This window comes from Prionailurus viverrinus, chromosome D2 (genome assembly GCF_022837055.1).
Source record: "Prionailurus viverrinus isolate Anna chromosome D2, UM_Priviv_1.0, whole genome shotgun sequence".
NCBI lineage: Eukaryota > Metazoa > Chordata > Mammalia > Carnivora > Felidae > Prionailurus > Prionailurus viverrinus.
This window is the reverse complement of record NC_062571.1, coordinates 62802078-62822419: the sequence shown is the minus strand read 5'-3', so window position 1 is coordinate 62822419 and position 20342 is coordinate 62802078. Positions and strand designations below refer to the sequence as shown.

Here is a 20342-nt window from a genome sequence, read left to right as displayed (position 1 = left end):
ATAAATGATTTTTGCAAGCACGATAAATGGTGAACGTTGAGTAGAATATAAACACTTGAATTCTTTTAATTTCCTTCTTTCCCAAAGTGCCTAGTACAGGACTGTGTAAATAGCACACACACACACACACACACACACACACACACACATACACACAGGCTTATTAGCTATTGAGTTAGCTTAGAAGATCTTGGATGAATTACTTTAGGGTTTATCTATTTTGGGTCTGACTTTTCCATTGTCCCTGGAGAGTACCAATGTTATTATAGGACCCCAAGGAGAGAGGGAAAAAAAAGCCATGCCAATTCCAATGGTTGGGTAGCATGTTTGGTTTTATATTTATATATTTGGTTATAGTTAAATAACTGTTTGGTCCATGATTGCCAAATCCTAATAGACAGATTTTTATCTAAAAGCATCAATAAACTATACCAACACCATAATGCTCTTGACTGCAAATATCCCCACTATTCAGATGGTTTTTGTTCTGATTTAAGTTGTCATTTGCTCTCAGGCCTGATATATTTTGATATTGCTTACTTTCTTTCATCCCAAAGCTATGGGCATATTTAAATTTTAATGATACACAAGGCAATGGGTAATGAGGGTTGGAGGAATATAGGCTCTGCCACTGTGTAAAAAAACAAAAAAACAAAAAACAAACCTCCTCTTCCTGTGTCTTCCTTTACTCTCACATCACTACCAAGCCTGCAACAGTTTGGATGCTTAGGTCACCAAAAGTCAGTGGGGGAGGGGGGGTTCCCTCATCAGACAACTCTGCAACACCAGTTGTGTGTCCTACAATTTAACTCAATTCTGACACTGTCTGCTTGGAAATAGAGTCAGATCCCACAGGGTAAGGGCTTGGTCCTACAAGACTGCCCCCGACTTCAGATGCCAGTTGTAAGTCATAGGTCCCCAGGTTACCCACAACTTCTGTCCAACTTGGCTACAAATCAGAGGTTCCTGTGACCTCCTCCCCCTTGGATTCAATTATTTGCCAGACCAGCTCACAGAACTTAAGGAAACACTTATTTATGTTTATCAGTTTATTAAAGGACATGATAAAGGATATAGATGAACAACCAGACTAAGAGATGCATTGGGTGAGGTCTCGGACATTCCTGAGCACCTGAGCTTCTGTCCCTGTGGACCTGGGATGTGTCACCCTCCTGGTACGTGGATATGTTCACCAACCTGGAAGCTCTGTGAACCCCATACTGTTGGTTTTGTATGGAGGCTTTATCAGGTAGTTATGATCAATCATCAACTCCATTTAGGACCACTTATTAAGTGTAAAATCTTTGGCCTCATTATTCGACCTCCCTGAGTTTCACTTTTCTCGGCTATAAAATGAGAGCAACTCTTAGAGTTTCTATAGGGATTAAATAAAATACCATATGTAAAATATCTGGCACACGATAGACCTTAGAAAACACTAATTCCAGTCTCTCTTCTTTCTTAATAATCCAAATACTGATACAGTACCAGTGTAGAGTTGCTTCCTGATGTCCATTTAAGAACATTTTCCATGTACCTTAAAACACCTCCCTCCCCTGACTAATGAGGCCCTGTTCTCCCTGTAGCTTCACTCCCACTGCCACCCTACCTTCATTTGGTACAGTTAAATAGATTGGCATCACTTTTCCTCAAATTCATCATGCTTCTTCTACTTCATAGCCTTCTCAAATATTTTCTTCCCTGTCTAGATTCTAGAACATTCTCAATCCCTCCTTTCACCTGTATGACCTCTGTTTAACCTTCCTCTGTCAGTCTGAATGTTACCTTCTGAGCAGGACTTGTCCTTCCACCCCTCCTCTGAATGATCTCTCCTCTTCTCTTCTCTGGTAGTATCCAGAATTCTTTCTTTATTTGCGCTGAATTGTTTGGGGTATGCACACCATCTGTTATAAATTGTGTCTCCCACCCCCAAATTTAGATGGTGAAATTTAACCCCTCTTACTTTATAACGTGACCACAATCTGTAGATATGGCTTTTTTTTTTTAATGTTTATTTATTTTTGAGAGAGGGAGAAAAATAGCAAGCAAGTAAGCATGAGTAGGGGAAGGGGACAGAGAGACAGAGACAGAGAATCCCAAGCAGGCTTTGCGCTGTCAATGTAGAGCCTGATGCAGGGCTCAATCCCACAAACCTTCAGATCATGAGCTGAGCTGAAATCAAGAGTCAGAAGCTTAATCGAATGAGCCACCCAGGCACCACTGGAGATACGGCTTTTAATGAAGTAGTTAATATGAGGCTGTTAGGATGGGCTTTAATCCAATCTGACTGGTGTCCCTGTAAGAGGAGATTAGGATATGTAGCAAGAGAGAGACAGCTGGGATGCTGAGCGTGCCCACACACACACACACACACACACACACACAGAAAGGCCAAGTGAGAACACAGCAGGAAGACAGCCCTCTGCCAGCCAAGGGAGAGGCCTCAGGAGAAACCCAAGCTGCCCACATCTGGTCTTGGACTTCCAGCCTCAGAACTGTGAGAGAATGAATCTCTGTTGTGTAAGCCACCAGAATTTTGTTCCGGCAGACTTAGTAGAGTAATATGTTGTTTAAGACCTATCTTGTTCCACCAGACTGTGAACTCCATAAGGACAGAGAATATGTCTACATTTCACCACTGAACTCTCAACAAATAATGTCTGGCTCTAAGCAGGAGCCAACATGTTTTCGTTTAATTCATGAATTAATGAATAAATGAATGAATGATGCAGGCTTATGTCAATTTTATGCTGAAAGCTCTCCATCGCCCAGATTCTCCAGTGCTCTTTTCCCATGAGATCCAGGGCAGACACGTTGAGTAAGTATTTATTTGGGGTAAGTAGGAACATCCCAGATACAAGAACCCAGTAGTGTCACATTCTAGGTCATTGAAAGGATTCTGAAATGGGTTATTCCAGCACAGAATATTGGGAGCTTAGGAATGAGATGGCTGCAGGTGGTACTCGGTGGCCTGCTACCCTTCTAGTGGTGTGAGTGCCCACAATGGCAGGGCCCAGACATGCATTAGTGCTATACTCCAGGAATCCTACGGCTCTCCTCAGGACTGGGAATACCACCTAAGCGAGTCCCAGGTTCAGACCTCCCATATTACCAATACCAAGAATCTCAAGTTAGGCTTTAGGGGTCCTGAAAAGCCAGATGCTCAGCAGGTATTCAAGAGAAGTATATAGATTGGTATAAATTGACCCTTTAGGGAAGTCTAATGGGTCCATGGAACGTAGCTGAGGCCACAGAGTTTCTAGGCATCCACACTTGTCTTTGGGTATCTGGAGACTGTTTGCCTGATTTGAATGGCAAGAAGGTCCTTCACCATCCTCAACAGTATCTATCCATTATTTAGTAGCTAAATGCCTAAAGTCCTGTCACTAATATGTCACTCTTTGGAGTAAACACCACTCTACCTGGCTGCCCCTTTAAAAAAAAATGAATCCCTATGCCACCAACTGTGCCGTATTTGCATTCACTAACATCTTATTCTGAATGAGTTCGCCCATTTCCTCCAGGTGGGCTTGACCCTGCTTGGGTCAGAATGCAGGGAAGAGGGCAGAGGCATCTACAGGAGAAACAGGTCTTGAATATAAACCATGCCAACTTCATAGGTTTTCCGGGCTCGGGCCCGTTGACCACAGGCCCCCCAGAAGCTTGGCCACACCATGAGTCATGCATTTTGGGATTTTTACTATTCTGTGGCAGAGAGGAAAGGGAAAACCAAATTGTGGCAGTTCTCTGGCTATGGAAGATAAGGAGAAGTAATAAAGGGCATTTCCTTTACCTTTGTTCCCTTTTCCCCATGGACCCATAAATGGTTAATGGGCCTACCCCTGTAGGAGAAACTTTCTGCCTCCTGTGAAGTTTGATTCCTGGAGGCAGATCTTTTTTAAATGCAGCAAGTGTCAGATAATTGGAAGGGTGGAGTCACTGTAAACCCCGACACACCTTTGTCAGGACTTGTTAGGGAGCAAAGAATTGAAAGGAACAAGGGGTAGAGCAGGAGAAGTGAACATTTTTGAAAGATCACTCAGCTCTAACACACCTGAGCTGGGTCTGGATAAAAAAAAGTGGGGCCTGCAAACATCTTGGAGAAAACACCAGGAGGAGAAACAGAGAAAGGGGTTGATTCAAAGTTGTTTCCAGTTCCTTCCAAATCTCAAAGGAGGTAAGTAACAGGAGGTATCTGCCCTTTCTCCCTTCTTCTGGGACTTTGGTTTGACATTGGCTATTTAGAACTCAAGTATTTGTTGGGAGAAAATAAGAGTGAACTTGTTAAGGTTCAAGTGTTGTGCTTGAAGTGATTAATTGATCACAAATGGTTACTTTGGTTTCTGCGTTCTGCTCTGCTCGGGCAGGTCTTTCAAAGAAACGAGAAGAAATCAGTGGGAAGGAGAGAAAGGCCAATTTAGATAACTTGGACTCTAGTGGCCAGTTTGTTTTTCTTTTTTTGGTATTTTCAGTATTGCAAATGGCTTGTGTTGAGTTGTTTCATTTAGATTATGACAGAGTTGGTAATTCCTTCAATCTCAGCCTCTCACTCTCCTGCTACCTCTGTTTCCTTCTCTTCCCTCAACAGCAGACAACAGCTCAGAGGGGAAGTTAAAGAGTCGGTAAGTGGGAGCTTCTGGAAGCAGCCCCTCAGCTCTGAGAGGTGAGGGGCTGCCAGGGGACCTCTGTGCTGGCAGGTTCCGATTAAACTCGAAAGTATGGATGGACATTGTTGTTTACCACACTTTCAAAATACTACTGCCGCTAATCTAAAGTAAAGTGTAATATCTGAAATGATATGATTAATCCAGGAATTTCCTGGTGTCAAACTTAGAACAAGAAAAAAAAGAGAGAGAGACAATTTTGTCTGTGCACACACTTTTACTGGTTAATTTGTCCCCACCCCTAAATCATTTTGGTGTGAGAATTTACCAACTTCAGTATCTCACTGGACCGCACTAACTTCTCAATGACAAATTGCCGCTTTGCTTTTTGAAGGATAGGCAAAGCCTCTGGCACATCACTTTGTTTGAGTAGCAAATAGTTGAATTTGCTAATGTCCATAAAATATAGTGCGATTTTTAAAAGCTAGCCATTTGAAAAGCAAAATTGTTTATTCTCACCCCTATATGCTCTCTTTTGGAGTGAAGTCACAGATCTAAGTCAGAACTAGACTAGAGAGGACATCCGGCCCCTGATGTATGCCCCTCAGAGAATCAGAGGGTCCAGCTGTACTCTGAGCCCCTTCAAACACCCACACAAATCCGATCAGAGTTTACATGGGGGGCAGTTAAAGAGTCTTGCTTCAATCTTGGATGGAAACTCTGATTCATGAAACTGATCCCACCTAAGAACTAACCCCATTCTTAGATTAGGTCTGGCCAAAAGGAGTCTATGTCTACATGGTTTGGGGCTTTTCTGCTATTGTTAACGGCCTCCGGACTTAACGAAATGTGGCTGTAACCAAGAGGCATGATCACAAAGCTGGTGCCCCAAATCCCCCAACCTCAAGTGATAAAAATCAAGGATGCCAAATGTAGCAAAGGTGGCACACCCGTTGCCAAGATGTTGCAGAGATAAAAACCTCTGAGACCATCAACCCTAGGACATTGGTTTTCCTGGCCGTCACGCTGCTCGCTCCTTCTGTGCTAACAGATCATAGCTAGTGGATGGTTTTCTCACATTTGGACCATTTTGTTGCTTTGTTTTAAAATTTGAAGTGTACAGAGAATGGAGTAATAGAAGCTGTAAAAATTACTTGCGATTCCTTAGCAGACTATAGAAAGATTAATTCCGAAAATAAGAACACTTAGCTTCTCCATTCCCTTCCTTACTAAAGACCAAGGGTCTCATGGGTCATTAGAATAAGGTCAGTGTGATAGTTTACTACCCCTGATAGCAGTTTGTCCTTGTGTGTGCGGGTCTTTCTCCACATCATCCTGGGAATAGTTTTAGGTGAATGTGACATTTAAATGAAGTGGAAAGAAAAGAAAATTCAAAAAAGTAGAAAAAAGAAACATCTTCAAAAGATCATTAACTATGAAATAATCACAAAGCAGCCCCTTAGAACTATGGATGGAAATTAGCATAGTTTTGGAATTGAGAACCTAGTGATCTGCCCTTCCTTGATTCTAGTGAAATGGCCCAAACATCAAAGAAGTTAAAATTAAGGAGTTAAAAATTATGTGACTTGACAGTGCTTCCATTAAGTAGTGTTTTGGAGAAAAGCACAGTGGGTGAGCACGCCCAGAAGAGGCAGCCTCCGCACATGCCTGGGCCTGCCAGTCTCCTTTCCCCAATGTTGCATCTCTTAAAACTATCTGCACTGAAAATGTTTGAAAAGGAAGTCCTTTGGGAATGCTGTAGATCTCATGGGACCATCCCAGTTAAGGTTTGTGCCTCGACCCAGTGCTTTCCATTTGATAAATCACTTAAAAAAATTTCATCTTAAGTTTTTGGTCTAAAGGACTCTGTCTCCTAGCACATCCCTGCCACTTCAGACTATCAGTCTGGGAGCCAGCTCAAAGTCTGTCTCAGATTTTGAGACAGTCATCAGAACTTCATCCTCTGTATTCCAGGCCTAAGAAATCATTCTGTATGGCCATGGGACACAGCCATCTGAGGGGCTTCAGGCCGAGAAGCAGGGGTCCATCCACCTGCACCCACCTTGGACACGTTCTTTCCCAGAGTACCTTCTAGTAAGGATCCCCCAGGCCCTGGAGGAGGGTATCTGATTTCTTAGCAGGTGATGTCCTTGTGCCCTTCGGGAGCTGAGGAACCCTTTACATTTTGTAGCACATCTCAAGGCTCCATCTTTGGAACTTAAGAACAAGATGAGTGTGCCTAGGGAAGTGGGTTATTTTCCTGGGTACAGAAAGAACAACAAAACACTCCCTGGGTTTGCTGCCTGGACACCGAGACCCTGATCACTTGGAGCTATCATCAGTCTGCCTTGATGGCTGCAAGTAAAATAAACCCAGCCAAACCCATATGTGTAGCTGCTGACAGCAGCTTTCTTTAACAGATCAAAATAAGCAATAACTTGCAGGAAGTAAAAGCTTCCCTGGATTGTTATAAACACTTCCTTTCAGGATAACATTTCATACCAATTCAGGTGTCCCCCTCAGTGGCTCTCTACTGGCAGCCAGGTCCATTTGAATGTTTAATCTCCAGAATGTCTCCTGGTCCACAGGTAATGACCAATCAAAAAAAGAAAAAAAAAGGTGGAGCGGACTTCAGAGGTACCAAAGGCCATTACTGCTTAAACAAAAGATTTCAAAGACAATGTATGGTTACATGTATGTTTGCATGACAATAGTCATATAAGTTATAGCCAGAATGCAGACACAGACATAGGCCAGGTTTGGCCTTCTAATGACGCTGGTCTCCCTTGTGAAATTGTTTATGGAGCCCCTCCTTTTTGGCTCTAGGAAACATACCTGCAAAGACTTTCTGTGGCTTCTCAGATCCAGCCAGGAATTTTTCCATGATGCCTCATTCTTTGCCTAGAGCTCTGTTTAAGAAACTCCAGTGAGCAAGAAGTTGGCACATTCACCCAGGCCCTGAGGCTACCTGTGCTGATCTTGGTTCATTCCACAGAATAGCTGAGCAGCTAGCTTGTCTCCTTCCTGTGGTCTTGGTTTTCAGTGGGGAAGTCACCCAGACCTGCATTCTGACGTTCATGGGCCCTAGATACTTGTTCTTTTGTGGACCCCTTCATCCATTAAAAACAAAACAAAACAAAACAAAACAAAACAAAACAAAACATCTTAAAAGTTATATTTTATAACTGCATTGAAAGAATATAAACCAGGTCGGATTGTGTTTATTTCTCTTCTGATTTTTAAAAAGAAATTGAAACACTTTTGTAGGCGCCTAAAAGTGTGATAGGATTGGGCACTGTGCCTTCTATGCCTAATGGATAAGTTGACCCTAGAATCACCAGGCAGGTAAAAAAGACTGAAAGGAGAAATCTTCAAGCAAGGGGAATCCTGGGCAGAGTGGCTTGCCCAGAATTCTAGAATCCAATTTGAACTGCATCCAAAAGAGGAGGGGAAGGTTAGGGGGAGGAGAGAGAACCACAGGAAAAGCCAGACTTCACGTCCTCCCAGAACATGGGACTGAGAAGCACAGCAACGAGAACCCAGGTGGGTGGGGAACCCTGTTGTGTCTCCTGTGTGTTTAAACCTGAACCCCCACCCAGCTTCTTGCTGTCAACTGGCCTCAGCCCATCTATGTTTCAGGACACAGTGGACAAGATCTCAATGATTTTCCCTTCCAGAAGCAGTGAGTGAAGGGGCAACATAGATAACACACAGATACGTCTTTTCCTATGTACTTCTGTAGATTTTACACATTTTCTTCATATATTTTTCCTACTCATGTCTGCAAATAAGCATCATGGGCTAGCTTGTTACAAAGGGAAAATTTCATACTGTGAAAAGTACTAAGTTCCATACAAGTACCAACGACACAATGATTTTCCCCCTAATTTAAATCCTTCCAACATCATTCTCCCATCTAAACTGTAAATAATGAAGCATGAATGTCTTATAGTCATAGAATTCCAATAGAACACTGAAAATTATGGGATACATCAAAATGAGTTTGTTAAAAGCAGCAAGTGCCTTGACAGATATCCTTCAGCTGTTTGTTACTTTGGCAAAAAATGGAGGTTTTATAGTCAAAGGTCAGGACACCACATCTTCCATGTAATCCCTTTAATGCTCATCAGGGGGCAGCCTGGTCAATGAGATCCTGAAAAATAAGCTTTCCACACAAAAGAATAGGATCCAAAGTGGAACTATTAAATTATTCCTTCTTAGAACTGAATCAAGAAGTGGAAATGACTTGTAAACAATATGTACATGAAAGAATTATGCCTTGAATTCTAGTGATCAAGTGTTTTTGGTTCTCAGCTTGCATAGTAGGGACCTATCCTTCCTAAGAGTGATGGTCAGAGTCATGGCTGATCGTGGTTTCTGGCTTTCCTGCAGGTGGCTATGGTATGGATGTAACCAAGAAAAACAAGCGCGATGGCACCGAAGTCACTGAAAGAAGTAAGAGAACAATATATTATCCTTATGAAAGTAATACAAGAATTGGAAAGAGTAAATAATTCATTCCTAATTCCATCACAACTTCTATATCACTTCTAAATTATTTATTTTTAGTTTTCTTTGGTTTTTTTTTTTGCTTTTTTTTCAATGTATCATTTAAAATGTTTCCTAAGTAGACTTTATTCCTTCCCATAAGATGGCTTTTGTTGATTTTTATTTTAACCTACTTATAATCAAACCGTGTTCTGCTTTTTCTTCAAAAATGAAAATTACCATTTTGATATACAGTTTTCATAATTAGCATTTTCCGTAGCTGTATAATATTCTGTTGAATGAATTTGTCATAAGTTGTTTAACCATTTCTTTATTTAGAATACAGGGCAGCAGGAATCCAAAAGAATAATATCCCAGTTATTGCAGGGACAGAGTTACAGTAACACCAGTGTCACAGTTGCAGTCGACAGTGAAATTGAAAACAGACACATTTCTTTTGTGAAACTGCCCAAATGATAAATTCAGAGACATTTAAACTGTCCCCTAAACAGTTCTAACTCTTTCATTTATCCTGTGACTTTCATATATCTCTAATGAAAATATTCTGGCTTCACAGACTTGGAACTTTAGGTTAAGAAATAATTTATTTTTATGTGTCCAATAATCCCAAAGGTCCACACAATGAGAGGTTTAGTGAAAGCTCAAGGACTATTATTCAAATCAAGCTGCCATTTTAGTCTAAAAAACCATTTCCTGTTATGCATGGAATGTGGTTCCTGCTAGGACAAGAAATCAGTTAGGAAAATACACTGTGAAGAAGGAAGGGGGTTGGGGCAGCAAAACTGGTGTGGGATGGAGCAGTAGCCAGCAGGAGAGCCTAAAGTGGCACAAAGGAAATTCCACCTTTTCCCCTTTCACCACCTCTTCCAACATGCACACACACATGCACACCATGCACACACATATATACCCAGGCATGTGCGCACACATACACACACACACACACACACGCACGCACGCACCCCAGAAGTGTGCTGTTAAAGACCCGTGACCTCAGCTATATCGGTACTCCTTTATATCCCACACAGAGGGAGGAGGCAGTGATGGTCACTGTCAGAGAACAACATTGGCCCCACTTTGGTTCTAGGAATCCACCCACCTCCCCATGTTGCTGCAGGGGAGAGAGAGATTCAGAAAGGCAACAGGTCTTCTAACTGGTGTTTAAGACATACTGGAAGGTGGGGGGCCTGGGTGGCTTGGGCATCTGACTCCTGGTTTCTGATGGGGTCATGGTCTCCTGAGTTCGATGCTAGCTCTGTGCTGACACCATGGAGCCTGCTTGGGATTTTCTGTCTGCCTCTCTCCATGCTCACTCTCTATCTCTTCTCTCAAAAAACAAAAAACAAACAAAAAGCATACTGGAAGCTTCTGTTACCTCCATAGACTCACCATGACTTGGAGTCTAGAGAAACTCAATTTGGGGAGGCAAAGGGACTGGTTCTTCAAGTCTGACTTTAATGTTCATCTATCCCCGATTTCACCCAGCACCAAGTGTGACTTACTGACCCCCGCCTTCCTACATACACCTCCTTACTCTCAGGGATGGCCCTGATGATTTGGGAATGAATTATGTCCTTGAGACACCCCCAGTTGATAAAGAAGTACAAAATAATTATCCACTTCACAGTGAAATCAGCCAGGATAATGTGTTGGCCCCAGCCGGATGGGGTGACCATATGGAAAAGGTAGTGCAGACAGAGTGTGACTTGGCACACTTCAGAGTGATTTGAGGCCCTGGTCCTCCTTCAAAGGTGAATCCAGGCCTGGACTGGATCTAATTGTTAAATGAGAGCCATAGACGTCAAGGTAAGTACGTCATCCCTCAAACCAGCAGGTAACTACTTTTGGTTCCAAAAGGATATAAACTTATTTTCCAGGTAAATTAAACCCCATTGTTGCTGCACATATTTTCACGGACAGTGGGTCAGATCACATACCTTAAAGCACAAGTATACAAAAATCTATGTTGAACCTAATTTAAGATGCTGAGCCTATGAGAGATGTTGGACCTTGCCAACATACAGGGAATTCAGTGTGTTATATAAGATCTTATCTTCTTATTGTCTTTTTCTAGTTATTACGGAAACAGTAACTACAAGACTTACATCCTTACCACCAAGTAAGTGACTACCAAGAGCTTCCTTCTCAGTAAGGCATGTATGAAGGACTCCACATGTGTAACCTTTTCTCTACGTACTCTTCAGCTGAGCAAATCCAAAAGATCTGAAATCTCTTTTTTAACAGCTATATTGACATTAATTTACGAATCACCAAACACACCAGTTTGAAGTATATAATTCAATGGTTGTTAGTACTGTCAATGTTAAAAATAAAACTGCCAGTTATTTTACCAGCAAAGCAGGTTTATTTGGGAAATTGCAAACTGGAACAAACTAAGGCAGAACCACAAGCAAGTCCAACAAACAAAGGAAAGGAAGATTATTTTATGGAGAAGGAAGAAGCTGGGAGGTGTTTTAAAGTCCATTGGAGAAAAGCAAGAGTTCAGGGTGATGGATGGCTTCTTATTGGCTGAGTTGCAGGCGTAGATTTCCTGCAGGCATGCAACCTATATCTTTTCCTGTTGGGGCCTGTAATTGAGGATACTTTCCCTCTGAGGATTCTTCAGCTGGGTCTGCAATTGACAGGTGCTTCCTGAAATTGACATTAAGTGGCATGGCTTCCCCTTCAGCCTCCCCTTAGCATCAATTCACTTTAGTGACCTTTCCTTTTATTAATGTTCTCAGTATGTTTACAGAGTTGTGCAGGCATTGCAACAATCTAATTTTAAAAGATTCCATCACCCCAAAAGGAAACTTCATGACCATAAGCAGTCACTCCCCATTCTCCCGCCCCTCTCCCCTCTCCCCTGAGAACTACAAGTCTGCTCTCTGTATAGATTTACCTGATCTGGACACTCCTGGCAGAAACCTTATCCAGCCTGAGCACAGGGTGGGAGGAGGGAAGCACCAGTCAGGCCTCTGAATCCACTTTTTTTCCTGAGGAGGTCTTCAGGTTTAGTAGATTCTATAATGGAGACGCAGCCCTAAAGCTACCCCTGCTCCCCAGGGAGCCTCGTTCTCAGAGGTGGGAACAAGAGGTCAGAGCACCATGGGCTGCCACATGGAACACCAGCAACACAGAGCTGTCACTCACCCTTTCAGTGAGTCTAGTGGCTGGCATGTCTGTGGCACTGACCAGGCAATTTCAAAAAAGCCAGCCCAACCCATGCCCTGGCCTCGCAGAACTTTTCCTCACTCAACTGCCTTTTCTAATATTTAAATTTTCCTAATGAGCAACTTGCTATGCTCTGCCCAGAAGACTTTGCTTTTAAATTGGGTGGAATATTTGTTCTCGATGATTCTATCAAAAATGAGAGTATGGTCGGGGCGCCTGGGTGGCGCAGTCGGTTAAGCGTCCGACTTCAGCCAGGTCACGATCTCGCGGTCCGTGAGTTCGAGCCCCGCGTCGGGCTCTGGGCTGATGGCTCAGAGCCTGGAGCCTGTTTCCGATTCTGTGTCTCCCTCTCTCTCTGCCCCTCCCCCGTTCATGCTCTGTCTCTCTCTGTCCCAAAAATAAATAAACGTTCAAAAAAAAAAAAATGAGAGTATGGCAACTTGCACTTGCAAAGGGACCAGAGGGTCATGGGCGATAAGCCAGGGGTGATCTTTGCAAGCAGAGGAGGAGGGGATCCCCTGGCCTGACTCCACCCATAAATTGTCACCTGCTTCTTGTTTCTGCAGAAGGGGGAACCAGCAACGGCTATGCTAAAACAGGCTCTCTTAGTGGAGGGAGCCGTCTGGAGAAACACAGCCTGACACATGGCAGCAGTGGCTACATAAACTCAAGTAAGTGCCTGGGGGTGAATGGGGTTGGGGGAGAACAGATGGACAGGGAGAGAGGGAGTCCTACAAGGAGAGGGAGGGTCACAACTGCTTGTCATCCATTCCAAATGCCCCAAATTACTATGTAACTGACACATGTCCCAGCCACTGTGACACTTTCAAATCGGCCACATTCGAAGCCTACTTACAGTGGGATCGATCCATTTTCATTAAGTTCCCAGTATAAATAACAGTAATCAAGAATGCTTCATAGGGAGGTAGCTCTTTCCCCACTGAATCACTCTCTTTAAGCCATTTCTTTTAGGGAAGGGTGTGCACGCATGAGGGTTTATAATTTCAATTAACAACAACAACAAAAGAAATTTAGGACTGGATTACTCTGTTACGGAATCTAGTGACATACAATCCCACACGGAGTTTCCACTGGGCAAGCATCCAACACAGGGCTATTGTTCCCAGTGAAAGACTCTTTCAGGGTAGCTTTCAAACTGAAACAAAACAAAGCAAGGCAAAACAAAACAAAGCAAGGCAAAACTAAACCAAATAAAACACAAGCACACATTAACCCCTGAAGCCATTTAAAAAGTCTTGGACTGACACTGAAAAAGAAGACCCAAAACACACAAAACGCTGGGTTGACCAAGAGGAGTGGTCGCTGTTTGCTTTCAAGGAACACTCCCATGTCCAGTTATACTCTGGTCCATCCAGTAGTGAGCTACAATGAAGTGCCACGTCTCAAGAAAAATCCTGCCAAAGCCTCTCAGCTGCCATGTGTAACCACATCCACAGAGGGGCCCCCTGCCTTCCTGCCACGGTCAGCTGGGGAAGGGCAACAGCCATGATTCCATCTCCCATTTCTGAGTGGCCATTTGGAATGCCAAGGTGGACCCTTCCAGCAATGTTCTCCAGAAGTCCTCTTGGCCTTCCACGGGGCCCTTTTTTATTTTGAGCAGCTTGAGTGTACTTAGTGTGACCACATGCTGGTCTACTGGAGCCCTGGGAGAGTTCACGCTTTTCCCTGCTTGCAGGTGGAAGCACACGGGGCAATGCCTCCACCTCCAGTTACAGGAGGGCTCACTCCCCCGCCTCCACTCTGCCCAACTCACCAGGCTCCACGTTTGAGAGGAAGACTCACATCACCCGCCACGGAACATACGAAGGTATTGGTCCCACAGATTTTACAAGAGCGCTGCTCTCTTCCCCAGATAACTTCGCTCATCTTTTGAGGATGAAATTATTGGCCACCCTTATTTACCTGTTTCTGCCGTGTCTTCACTCTTCTTTCATTTCTTTCACAGACTCATGCTACTTAGAGATTTCATTGATTTACCCACCCCTTAATTCATTCCTTCATTTAGCATTTTATCACGCATCTACCATGTATTTAACACCCTTTGGAATGTTTTAGTGGACGCTCTAGGGGCCAAGGGCAGGCTGCCCCCAAATGGGTCACTTTGGCATGAACAGTATTTTGAGTTAAAAGCAATCAAAACCCAGCAGGTTCAGGAAAAGCTCTTTACCTCCCCCTCAGTTGCTTGCTTGTACCAAGAAGAGAGCTATTAATAGAAACTCCTCTACTTAGGAAATTTACTTACGTAGTAAGGCAATCTTTGTTTTCCAACCATCTCCTCTCACCTTCCTGCTAACGGTCTTTCTCCCCTTTGTATTGTCAAGCCCCTACCCCTCTCCTCAGCTCATATGAGCATCATGTTGCCAGTCTCTGGAATTTCCATGTCTGTGTGGATTCAGAAGCTAAATTTGATTTTTCTCCTGTTAATCTGTCTCATGTCAATTTGCTTCTTGGTCCAGCTAGAAGGATCTTAAAGGGTAGAGGAAATTCTTCCTCCCTCATGATACTGAGATGAATTAGATGTGGATCTTGCTTCAAGTTGCTTGTAGTCTACTGGATAAGCTAAGATGATAAGTTAAAAACTATGATATAAAGTAGAAGGGGATTATGGTTTCCAGCTGAGTCTTCAGGGAAGACTGTGGAGGTAGCATTTGAGATGGGCCTTCATGTGTGATGTGTGACGCCCAGTGGAGAGGTGGGTCGCTCCAGCCTGCAGGGGCCACACACAGGCAGCAGTCAGGGCTCACTAGCAAGCAGGTGCTGACGTGAGGAGAGCTGGAGGGGCTCAGATTCAGGGCTGGCCTATGATGTTTGGATTCTGTTCTGTCACAGTGAGAAGCCCCCGGGATTTTTGAATAAAAAGTCAATCAGCTTTGAGGTCTAGGACTAGAACTCTGGAAGCCATGTGCAGGAAGAATGGGGAGGAAAGAGGCAGAACGTGGTGACAAGTTAGAAGGTGCTCCATGGTCAAGGAAGGGAAAACTTGGCTGGGACTAGGGTGGCAGCATTTGGAATGGAAAAGAGGAGCAGGGGTGAGATGTATTGCAGACGGAATTGATGTTTGACAATTGATTAAGTACTAAGGGAGAGGGGGGAGAAAGAGTCTGAGATTGAAGCGCAGGTGGTTGGGGCCATGGTGGTGCCCGTGATTGAAAGAGGGCAGCCAGGTGGAGGCCCCCATGCTGACGAGCTCGGGGATGTGCCCTGAAGCGGAGCTGCTGCACAGCTCCCGGTGGGGCTACCGAGCAGGGAGAGGGGTGCGCAGGACTTGAGCTCAGGGAGAAGTCGGGCAGGATACCCAGCTTGGCGGCATTTATGAAGAGATGTTAGTTAGTAGAAGATGGAAACCTCAGGAACTGGCCAAGGAAGGGAGCATGAGAGCAGAAAGGGGCAAAGAAAGAGAACATTGGGGATGAAAGGGAACAGAGAGTCAGAAGACACAGGAGGAGGAAGAGTGTGAGCGGCTGGGGAGAGCAGGACCAGGCAGAGACATGGAAGTGGGGCAGGGAAGTGCTCAGTGTCAAGAAGCAGGAGGCGGGAGGAAGACGTTTGGGTCCTGCCTCTCAGGTCACTGCCGTGCCTGGTCATCTGCGAAGCAGGTTTGGTGGGAAACAGACCAGCCAGGCAGCAAGTGGCTCTGATACTGAATGGAGACGGGTAGTGGTGGTAGAGAAGCAGGATTGAGGGTTTGAGTTCCCCAGTAAGTGAGTTAAGACCCAGAGCTGGCATATGGCAGGGGTGGGGAGCCAAAATCCAGGCCAGGCAGGGTGTCACCACAGCACTTTCTGATGTTAAGCCTTCCTGGGGCCTTGATTGTAACAGGGTCCACATTTGGGACTGGCTTCACAAGGTCAGTGACACTGTGGTATTTGTATGACCAGGGACAGGTCACCTGCACCAACACTGGCATAGGGCACACTCTGTCAAGGATGTAAAAACAAAAAAAATGAAAACGTCCTGCTTTCCTTTGTTCTAACCCTTCGCCACGTGAAATAGATCAGCGGTCACAGCGAAATGCCCCGGCTGCGTCCTGGAGGTGTGTCCTATTTCCACAGCAAGCCTGCTGTAGAGCACTTGCCGTCCAGGGCGCTGGGCTGGGAGGTTCAGTAGGGGGTGCCCAGTGCACCTTCTCCCCTGGGCAGCTCTGGGAGGGCCGGCCATGTGTGTGCTGAGTGTTTTCTCTGGGAGGACTGGCTCTGTGTGCTGAGTGTTTTCTCCCTCTGCAGGGAGCTCCAGCGGCAACTCTTCTCCGGAGTACCCTCGGAAGGAATTTGGTATGTCCTTTCCTTACTTTCTGAAGAAATGGTCAAATGAGGCACTGGGGAAATGCCTGGAGTCAAATGGATTCTTCTAAAGGAGTTTGACCCCTTGCTTCCTTATCCTGAAGCATCTTAAGGCGACTGACCTCCACATTAACTTGCCGGCATTCGCCATTGCTCCCGATACTACTGAAGTGGCAAGTTATTCACACAGGGCTCAAGCTTGAACAGAGAAGCCCCTAAGGCCAAGCAACAATTATAGGATTTTTCCTTCCACACGACACACAGAGACCTCCCAGCAAAGAGGAGCAGCGGGCTGAACTCACAAATGCCAAACATCCCATCACCTCCACCATGATTGGCTGCAAAGGGGCACACTTTATGCCAAGTGAAACCCAAGGATCTGTGTTCATTTGGCCTTAACCTTTTGGTCCATGTTCTTGGATTCTCACTGTGCGTCTGAATTGATATGATGATTGTACAGTGACTATAATTTTATTTATTTGCTTATGGCTGGAAGTCCAAGGCAGTCTCTAACAAAAAGCTAAAGAGAAGATCTGGCTGTTTTTGTTTTTGTTTTTTTTTAAATATATTTCATCTGTGTAGACAGCCAGCCCTAATGACCTTGCTTCCAAATGATTACCTTAGTTAACACTCTAAGTGTGAGCTAATCTAACATTGATTTAGCTAACACCCTAAATGCATTGGAGCCTTGCAAAACTTTCTCTGCCCTTTGGCTATGTGGCCATCATTTATTAAGCACCCACTGCCAACCCCAGGTGGTTGGGTTCACTGTGGGGCCAGTGCTTGAAATAGGGGAGCCAGGTGGAGGCCTCCACGTGGACTGACGTGTTCAGTCATTTCATCCTGAAGCAGAGCTGGTGGCTCAGCTTCCGGGTGGGGGCACCAAGTAGGAACTGGGATGCACAGGACTTGAGCTCAGGGAAGAAGGGCAGGACACTCAGTTTGCAAAGACTTTACAAAGACACATTAGTAGAAACAAAGAGAAAGGTGCCCATCTGGATATAAATGCACACTGAAAACCGTCTCTTCCCCACCCCCACTCAAACAGACCTACTTCCAGGTGAAAATTGTTTAGCATGCCACCTCTTACATATGCTTAAGATTACTTGTCTTTGTTTCTCAGCATCTTCTTCAACCAGAGGAAGGAGCCAAACACGAGGTGAGCTCTGTTGCTGGGTTCATTTCAGTTCATTCACCAAGTTTTTTCTGAGCATCTAACACGGGTGCCCAGCCTTGAGCCAGAAAATATGAGAAGCAGAGAAGAATAAATAAGGCGTGGTTTCTGCGTCTGAGGAGCTTACAGCTTCCTGGGAATCTTTTGCCGGCCCCGTCAGGATGGGAAGGGTAGATTCTGGCGGTGACGTAGCATGCGAGTGGAAGCAAGGCTAAAATCACACGGTAGCCAGCTGGGGAGCAGCTTGTCCTGCTGCGGATTAGCTGATGATGCTGGCGCCACATCTGACTTCACTTGTAGTCTCCTGGCTGACTAACTAGAGCCGCTGTAATTACAGTGATGCATCGAAAAATGAGCAAAAGCCCTTCTTTTTCAAATTATTCCAGGGCACAGAGGGCTGCGTGACAGTTTTGCACTGTCCACGTCTGCCTGTGGAGAAGGCTCTAGGAGGGAAATGTCCTGGGGAAAGCAGCCTCAATGGATCTGGTGAGGGTGGGGAGGAGCGGCGTGTCAGCGCCTTGCTGAAGGCAGGGCTCCTCATGGGCTGGGCTGCTGTAGCTCTCACTGATCAGTCTAGACTTCCCAGGGGCCTTTTTGCATCAGTAACTTGAAAGTTAGGAACATACCAGCTACCAACTTTAGGCTAATAGTTGAAAGATGTCAATGGCCTACCTGAAGCTAACTAATAACGCGAAACCATCCATTTCCTGCCCAAAGGAGGCCCAAGTGGCTAAGTAAATGGTACGGGTTTTAGAAGTCCCTCTCTCTTATGACCCAGAGACCCAGGAGGCAAGACAGCAGCTTGGTTTGGGCAGTTGGGAGACAGGCAGTGGGAAGGGGTTCGGTCAATGCTGATGGTGATGGATCCTCCCGGCTCAGCCTGTGATTTCATCAGGGCATCCCCAGGCGCTGGGATGTGTACAGTGGGCAGGTTGGGATGTGGGGAGAGGACCTCTCCTTTAAATAGCACTTGTTCTGGGCACACTTAGGCCTCCTGTTCTTAGGACACATCCCAGAATCTTTTCTGCTGCTCAGAGCTCAGTGTCAGGCACTGTGATCCAAGCTCCTTCATTCACACTTTCTCCATCTCTTCCCTGGCAGAGAGCGAAATCCGAGTTCGACTACAGAGTGCATCCCCATCTACCCGATGTAAGTGGTCGCTGTCTGTCTGAAAATAAAGGATCCAGGAATCCAGGGTCACCAGTGTGTGTGTGTGTGTGTGTCTGTGTGTGTGGTCACTCAATCACAAAACGTCTTGAAGGGCCTTCTGTGAGAGGGACCCTTGGCAAGGTGCTGGGGATGAGGAGCTGAGTAAGTCATGTTCCTTGCTGCTAACAGGGAGATCGTAAACCAACCAACCATGATATCTCAGGGAGCTGAAGGAGCAGGGAGTCAAAGAAGCCTTGTCGGGTCCATGTCCCTTGAAGGGGGACCGAAGGATGGGTCATTTAGGCTCTGTGGGATACGCTGGCATGACACATTTGAGGAACATATGCCCACACGTTGGAGGAATGTTCAGTGTGGCCAAAGGAAAAGGAGAAAGAGAGGACATGATAGAATACTTAAGATTGGAGAAGAGGGGCGCCTGGGTGGCGCAGTCGGTTAAGCGTCTGACTTCAGCCAGGTCATGATCTCGCGGTCCGTGGGTTTGAGCCCCGTGTCGGGCTCTGGGCTGATGGCTCGGAGCCTGGAGCCTGTTTCCGATTCTGTGTCTCCCTCTCTCTCTGCCCCTCCCCCGTTCGTGCTCTGTCTCTCTCTGTCCCAAAAATAAATAAACGTTGAAAAAAAAATTAAAAAAAAAGATTGGAGAAGAGTCAGAAGCAAGTCGAGTGTGAGAATTTGAACTTTATTTCAAATGTCAGGGATTCCCTAGCCTGTCTGTTGACTTTGTTTCACTCCTATTGTTCTTGTTAGAAGTTATTTGACATTTTGAAAAGAGCCCAACCAATAGGGTGAGAGCCAAGTATAAAGAGCAGGAGGAGAAAGAGGCCACTTGGCCCAGGAATCAGAGATTGGGGCTGGTGCAAAGAGCTCAGGGACCTGTGCCATGGGGTCTGAGGCTATCTCACCAGAGTCCTTCCAGGCTTGGCAGGGCTGAGCCAAATGATGGAGCTTTCAGGGGAGGGGGTGCCTGGGCAGTCTTCTAGGACACATTGTCTGCAGACCTCTTATGTGCTACCCTCCTATGATGTCTCCTTCCTCTCCTCCTTGCCATGTTGGGAGGCACAGGGAGCTAACACCTCTAGGTGACCTAGCTACAAATAATAGTGGCCAAATGGACCCCAAACCCACACGAAAGCAGCATAATGTTTAGGAGTTATGAGCCACAAATTCCTTTTGACACTCCAGAGCATACAAGGTCAGGCACTTGACATTCAGCGTGTCCTGGTGGGGGATGAGACCACTGTTGAATCATTTGTTTCAAGAGATCTGGTTCTTTCACTGCCCTGTGTGTAAATCTCCCAGCCCCCTGATCTAGGACGACCAGGTCTTCCAGCCACAGAATTATCCCTGTGCTGTCTGATGAGGTCTAATTAGGAAATACATACTGAGGACCTCCCTGTGGAGGCCCTGTATTTA

At 45.3% G+C, this 20342-nt stretch overlaps 1 protein-coding gene across 3 annotated transcripts in view; it reads left to right on the top strand.

Moving 5' to 3' along the window:
• The first annotated feature begins 4007 nt into the window (after positions 1-4007).
• The window catches only part of COL17A1 (collagen type XVII alpha 1 chain), a 51373-nt gene continuing 35038 nt past the window's right edge, over positions 4008-20342 (top strand). For all 3 annotated transcript variants that reach the window (XM_047825095.1, XM_047825094.1, XM_047825093.1), the window contains exons 1-8: positions 4008-4177; positions 8997-9059; positions 11188-11232; positions 12854-12958; positions 13984-14115; positions 16532-16579; positions 17712-17747; positions 18864-18911. In XM_047825095.1, coding sequence (XP_047681051.1) covers positions 9008-9059; positions 11188-11232; positions 12854-12958; positions 13984-14115; positions 16532-16579; positions 17712-17747; positions 18864-18911 — 466 coding nt within the window. In that variant the 5' untranslated portion in view covers positions 4008-4177; positions 8997-9007. The remainder of the gene's footprint in view (positions 4178-8996; positions 9060-11187; positions 11233-12853; positions 12959-13983; positions 14116-16531; positions 16580-17711; positions 17748-18863; positions 18912-20342) is intronic.